The 6,937-nt window shown below is 39.4% G+C and overlaps 1 protein-coding gene across 1 annotated transcript; it reads right to left on the bottom strand.

Moving 5' to 3' along the window:
* Positions 1-2,368: 2,368 nt before the first annotated feature.
* TSFM (Ts translation elongation factor, mitochondrial) lies at positions 2,369-6,034 on the bottom strand. Its single transcript, XM_053457704.1, has 6 exons — positions 5,930-6,034; positions 5,546-5,698; positions 4,770-4,898; positions 3,871-3,993; positions 3,677-3,755; positions 2,369-2,867 (listed from the first exon to the last, which is right to left on the bottom strand). The coding sequence occupies exons 1-6, from the start codon at positions 5,960-5,962 to the stop codon at positions 2,449-2,451; spliced, it is 936 nt and encodes a 311-aa protein (XP_053313679.1). The 5' UTR covers positions 5,963-6,034; the 3' UTR covers positions 2,369-2,448.
* Positions 6,035-6,937: the final 903 nt, after the last annotated feature.

The following is a 6,937-nucleotide window of genomic DNA, read 5'->3' as shown; positions in this document are numbered from 1 at the left end:
AATATTCCAGATCGGTATGTATGTATGTATAGGCGCCATGCCATTTTTGCAGTGAAATACATACTGACTGCCAAATTAATACAAAACATAACACATGTATTTCTGGGCTCCTGAAACAAATACCTTGAGATCACTTGGCGTTATGAAAAAAAGTGACTTTGGTGCAATAATTGAAAACAGGGGCTTATCGCTATAGCAACCACTAAAGTGATAAGACCACTTGTAAAACTATGCACCAAAGTCAAATATTTTTTAAGCAAATTTGCATTCTCCCTTACTGAAAAGCAGAGTGTATTTGAGTACACGTCTTACACATGCTCAGTAGAGCTTATATTGAAGTCCACGGGAGCGATGGTAGTCAATCACATGTATGATATCTATCGGAACAATGAGGTTTTGCAAGCTTGTATGTGATTGGCTGCTGCTTCTGTGACCAATGGGAGTGCTACTGAGCTCCAATAGAGGCAGGGGAGACGTTAAACAGGATAGAAGTCTTATTTCTATCTCCAATAACAAAATAATGCAGGCGCTGATTTGCATGCAGTAAAATGTATTGGGTTCCATGTAAAATTTACTCCAAAATGCTGAAAAAACTTAAATAAAAATATAACTTGGGGATTAGGCTGTGTTCGAATGTGTTATGAAACAAACTTATGTGTAATAGAAGCCTTTCTGTATACATTCATCTATTGCGTTTTTTTTACGCCTTGTTTCAATTCTTCTTTGAAGCGCTTTAAATCACAGCTCAAAATGTACGAGAACGTTTAACCAGGAAGAATGCACCAATAAAGGAATGGTTATTCTGCCTTTTTTATTTTATTTCCCAACTCACCACTTGAATGATTACAAGACATGGCTATTTGCAAGCTACACGGCTTATATGGTTATCATCTGTCATTTTTAAATAATATACTCAGTAAAGGAATAGGCTCAAATAAAGCAATGTGAATTGTTAAAAAAAAAATAATAATAATAAATAAATAAATAAAAATGACATGTTGCTCAATTCCAGTTCCTCTCTAGTAGAATTTCACCTACCCCTAAGTGACATCATAAGAAATGTGCGGCCGACTGGAGAAGAAAAAGGAAAATGTATTAGTTTGACAATGTAACACACACAATACTGATACCCCAAACCTTAGCACAGATCTACATAGATCACAAAGCAGACCACTTTCTATATACGCTATAAGAAACCGTCTAAAAACAAAAAATAAGACGTAGTGTCACCATGCTAGTCTTTTTGCCCTAAACTAGAACATCCAGTTTCTTTTACAGCTGTTGCAATATGTAATTCTCTATTCTGCGCCCTTTACAGTCGCAGACCTGCTTAGGTTTTCAAACCTCGTCTTTCCACCATTTTTGTTCCTGTTCAGGACCAGCTGCTGTCCATGTGTGTTTGCTTAAATTATTGTAATTTTACACCATATCTCAAAGAAAATGTGATTAATTTCCCGGATATTTTGGAGTAGTTTGTTCTTCTGGTTGCTTCCTATTAACTACTGTAATGATCATCCTTTCAGTGTTCAGTTGTATAAGACAATATTTTGAATTTATTTAACTTGCCACCGTGTTATGTATCCTGTACGTTATCTATGGTTTTCAAGTCTCACGGTTCTTTTGCATGTCTCCCCGACCACGCTCCTTCTCTCATTTTTTCTCCACTGGGAACAGGCAGTCCTACCTATCAGCCTAACTCTCCCTTTATCCAGGATGTCCAATTGTGCTGATAACACCTGCTTATTGTAAACTGGCTCGCAAATATATTTCTTGTGATTATTATCACACTTATTGTCTCAATTTTATGTTTTAGCTAGCTTGTGTTTGTGGAATCAAGGACCACATTTTCTTGAGTCTGTCAGTGTGCAGCCTAATGTTACTAGCGCCTGGGTGCCCCCTACTCCTGGAAGCAACACACGCACTTACACACAAACTAAAACATACTAACATGCAAACTCACTCTAACACCCACAGAGTCTAACATTGTATACTTACACCATACGCCAACATACACCCGTTCACACTAACGCCTTATGTTTTACAGTGCACAAAGCCTATCACTTCCTGTGCAAGCTGCCGCGCAACTAATGCAGGGTCACATAGCGAGTGCAGAGTGTGGATGGTAAAAATCACTAGCACTTGTTAAGTGCGGTGAACCCATTAGATATTAAGTGTTCCCACTAATGTAATAGCTTTAATGTAACAAGTTGAAAAGACCTTTCAGGATAGAATTGCTTTTTAGTTTCTCACTTATGGTATAAATAGATCCTATAGAATCTATATGATTAGACTTTCTTGTGGTGGCTTTCTTTAGAAGTTACTCTATTGTCCCATGAAACGTTTTCAAACAAACAAAGAAAAACCAGAATTTAATTGTTTCATCTTAACTTTATTTTACATTTGCAAAAAGTATTCAAAATATTTTCCCGGATCCTCCAGGTAAACAAGTTATCTGGCTTCTGTGGGCTCTGTTTCTTCCCCACATTCAAAACGCACAAAGTCCAGTACCTGCACCCCTCTTGGCTGCACATACTGTCCCACAGTGAGGCTGGGCTCTAGAAGGTAGGGCTGGGCCAGCATCCTGGTCTCCATCTCTCCACTTGACTCATCCTCTATGGATCCCACTGACAAAGGACTCATGCCCACTACATGTTGGCCAAGCCTGCGTCCAAGTTCAGAGATACTGCTTTTGGCACTGCTGTCAGCTGCCTGGTATAAAACAAGAGCCCCGTATTTTCCAAACATCATGTTTGACAGGGAGGCGACGTCCACGGGTAGGGTGCCATGCATGTAGGAACCAATGAAAATGTTGGAAGGAGTCATCACCCAGGCAGCTCTCTTCACTGTCATATTTTCTCCAAGCTTTCCTTAATAGGATGAGAAGGGTCAAAAACATAGTTGTATGCAGACATAGACTAGCACACTTTTAAAGGATGCATACTTGTTACACGAAAAAGGTCAAATTCAAATGGAATTATATTTTCCTGGTAGAAAAAGATCCGCTCAACCCAAAATCTTTGTTACAAACTTTTAAGAACACATCAAATCACAGCTATTAATAATCACTGAATACTACATAGGGACATCCATAGATAAGGCTCTCAAGCTGGAGGAATGCACAAAAAAGACAGTTTAATAAATAGGATCTCTACAGTATACTGATACCCTCTCCTAGGGCAGCATAATCGACTGATTGTAAAGCGTACTGTATCTGCTGGCGCTATATAAATGAAATGTAATCATAAATATCTAGCCAACTGCCTAAATAAGTACTTCTGTTAAGTTTTTACAGAGGAAGGTGAAGGGAACGGGACCTCAAAAAAGACTAACAGGGAGACAAATGCATATTTACAGAGAAAGTTCTACTTGAATGTTGCAAAGTAAAAACAGAAAAGTCTGTGGGACCTGATGGGATACACTAAAAGTTATAAAAAGAAGATCAGTCTTATTTAGGAAAGATATAATACAGATAGAGTGGAAATACCATTGCTTCTGCTCATTTAACTCCTTTCCCAACTGCCTCTACCAAAAACAGAGACCATACTGCAGTATGCTTCTTATATACAGTCAGTAGAACTTTCAATCTAGCCAATTGGGAGCTGAGCTGCCATTGAATAGCAGCAGCCAATCACATAGAAAGATAGACGTTGGAAACTGGAAACACCTAAACACTTACCTATTGCCATAGCCAGCTGGTCTTTAATTAATGTCTCATCTGTTTTCATCTGTAATAACTCATCGGCACTCAAAAACCCCTGTAAATATTAAAGGAAAGAAATCTTTAAACACCTTAATATTCTCACTCGTGTATTCAGAACCCGGAAAACACATGGAAAATAATTCCCATAAATCTAAGGCAGCAGCGCTCACCTTTAGGTAGGAAGACAGGTTCTGCTCGCGGCCCTGGCAGTACCTCAGTGTCCCTACTGCCACCTGCTGGACCAGCAGCTGAAACTTCACATTTCTGGCAACAAAGTCAGTTTCGCAATTCACCTGAAACAAATTACAGATTTATTACTTCTGGCTATTGAGGGTACATTTCACTAATAATCTGCTAATGTTTACACTTGAATTTTGCCAATAGTGTGAATAAATGAAAGGGCCTAACAATGTGCTTATGAAGTAGACAACAAATGATTGCTTATTAGCATTGAGGGGGATTATGGATCATTACTCATATTTATATTATGCTTGTGTAAATAAAATAACCATGCATAGAGAATTCCATTACTCAAAATTAACCCCTTAATGACAAAGCCCGTACATGTACGGGATCAAAATGCATTGTTTTCAATGGGTTTAGGAACCGCCCATTGTCCTTAAGGGGTTAATAGTGCTGTCTGAAGAACACTATATGCATCATTTATCAAACAGGTACAAAGCAATGAACTCAATGCCACTTCCTACCATCTGCAGATGCTGAAGCTCTGTCAGGTTGAATGGAAATATAATTCCAATTGTATAGTTGTCTAGAACTTGACTGGGAAAGTCCAGTATCTTTAGGTTCCCATTTTAAACACTCCATCTTCCCAATCATTACATATTAACTGCTTTTCTACTACTTGATGCTGCCTCCAAAATGATTCCCCATAAAGAATGGTTTTCTAAAAATGTTGGATTCTGTTGGCCTTACACACACACATAATCTTCTAAAAGTTCATTTTTGTTAAATTTGTTTCTACGTCTGCAAGGTATGAAACAGAGCGGCAGCTCTGATGGAAATCTGCCAGCTTCATGGCTCAAAAAATATTAAACTGGTAAATGCTAACCTCCACCATCACAGCCGTGTTCCCTTCCTGTAACAGTCCCACAAGGCCTTCTGTAGTCTTTCTTCCTTGTAGTTTGGAAGCTTTATTCCATCCTTCCTTCTGAGCCTGCTGATGTAGCCATGTTTCTGCCTTTGGGGGGGAAATGTAATTGTCAAACAGTTAATGTATGTACACTAATTAAAGAATTCCCAGGTTAAAACTGTTTAACTATTATTGTTTCTTATATATTTGGAACGTTAATGATTAGGACACTCCACACCTTTTGTCTCTATGTACTTACACGTGATTGTCACCATACACAAAAGACATAACAACAAAAATAATGCAGGGGAAGAATTTTAATGCAGCTCAATAGCAAGCATTGGTAAAACTACCTATAAGCAAACATTAATAAGTATTAAATATTAATTTTGCTATCAAAGTGGTAGGTGAAGTAGCTACCAAGTAGTCGGAGAAACTAAAATACTAGCCAAGTGGCCAAGTAATACGGTAGCCCTGAATGCACATAGGCAAACCCAGCAAGCTCATTGTCTATAAAGGCTCAAAAAAAAACTCTCAGACCTGATCTGTGTAGAAGGAGCAGGGGGAGCTCAAAAGGCTTAACTCATGAGACACTAAACCACACTTTGCAATCACCTGGGCATAAACAAAGGCAATTCTAAGTCAAGGGGAAAACCACCGCTGCCAACGCAAAAGCAGCTTAAAGCCTCGCTTCATGCTAGGGTTCTTTTCAGGCTCCTCTGCGAGGTTTGTCTCACTACCACACATCCTCTTACTTGCTTGGCATCATTGCTGAACTTCTCCAGTGCTTTCTTGCAGTTTATAAACGAATAGCCAGTTTTCTTCCTTAGTTTCACCAGAAGGTCCTTGTCTGCTGCCAATAATCTGACACCCGAGTGGAAGAGTCCGGTCTGCTGCCAGAAGATGAGCTGGAAACACGAAAACACCGGCATTTAACCACGGTGACAGATACGGATATACACCAGACACATACCTGTAACGTGTGCAAGCATTAAACACTTCGCGCGAACCTGCTACACACCCGAGTTGTCTTCAAGGTTATTCACAATCAATACTTTACCGAACAAAACAGTTTGGCATTGCCTCCCAGTACGGCTCGGCACCGAACTGGCAATATCGTTACGATTGTCCCTTCTCACCTTGGCACGCAGAAATCCGGACAGCGAAGCCATGCTATCTCTTCACCGGGTGATGAATGACAAGGCGCCGGCTGATGACATCACCCTTACTGTCAGAGACTGAGGCAATGTCGCGTGAACATGTTCTTCACTAATAAAGTTATATTTGAGAGGGAAAAAAAAGTCTAACCATTACGTATCTATGGTGTGTGTGAATGAGTACGAAATTGTTTGTAGATGGGAACGGGTTCTATATGTATCCTGTGTCATTTATCCAACAACAAATGGAACCCATGATGTTTTTATTAGTATTTTATTTTTAAAAATAAAACGAGAATGCAACGTTATTTAACTATTTTGAGAGAGAGAAGTCAGGGACACTTAACTATTCGCCTGTAAATGGTGTTTTAGTTATTTATTTCTGGTGGCCAGCTGTGCTGGTATAATACACCATGCTCTGCTCTGGGCATGGAGAAGAGCACGTGAGGGGGAGGGTAATACACCTCCCAACTGTCCCATTTTAAGGAGACAGTACCAATTTTCTATCACTGTCCTGCTAACATTCTCTGGTTTCCTGCTTTGCAGTGGGGAGCAGTAATCATAATCAAGTAATCACAGTCACCTCAGTGGAAGTACAAAAAAAAAAAATGTAAAAGCTCCTCCTTTATCCTAAATCCTAATAAGCCTGTGGGATGATCTTAACTATTCTAAGTGTGGTTCGGTTCACTGCAAAACCTTTATCCTTTGCTGGTCATATACATGAAAGTCGAAGTTCCTCTCCCAATGATCCATATACAGAGACTTGTAATTGTTTATTTTCACACACACACACACACACACACACCTTTCCTTGTTCCTCTACGTAATTTAGGTTACATGTCTACATTAAGCGGCTCGTGTATCATCGGCTTGTGATGTGTCAAGTGGGTCAAAAATAAGACCCCTACTCCCAAAAAAACCAAGTGGGGTTTTCTTTTTAGTACCCATTGCATTTCATTTTACACGAACTCCAATGCATTCTACTGCATA

Source organism: Spea bombifrons, chromosome 2 (assembly GCF_027358695.1).
Source record: "Spea bombifrons isolate aSpeBom1 chromosome 2, aSpeBom1.2.pri, whole genome shotgun sequence".
Classification (NCBI taxonomy): domain Eukaryota; kingdom Metazoa; phylum Chordata; class Amphibia; order Anura; family Pelobatidae; genus Spea; species Spea bombifrons.
This window is presented reverse-complemented; position numbering and strand designations above follow the sequence as displayed.

Coding starts and splice junctions, on each gene's coding strand:
- TSFM (XM_053457704.1), bottom strand. CDS start 5,962: ATGGCTTCGCTGTCCGGATTTCTGCGTGCCAAG. Junction 3,994..4,769: donor ACACGGCTGTGATGGTGGAG/GTTAGCATTTAC, acceptor AATTTGTTTCAG/GTGAATTGCGAAACTGACTT. Junction 3,756..3,870: donor ACCTGTCTTCCTACCTAAAG/GTGAGCGCTGCT, acceptor TAATATTTACAG/GGGTTTTTGAGTGCCGATGA.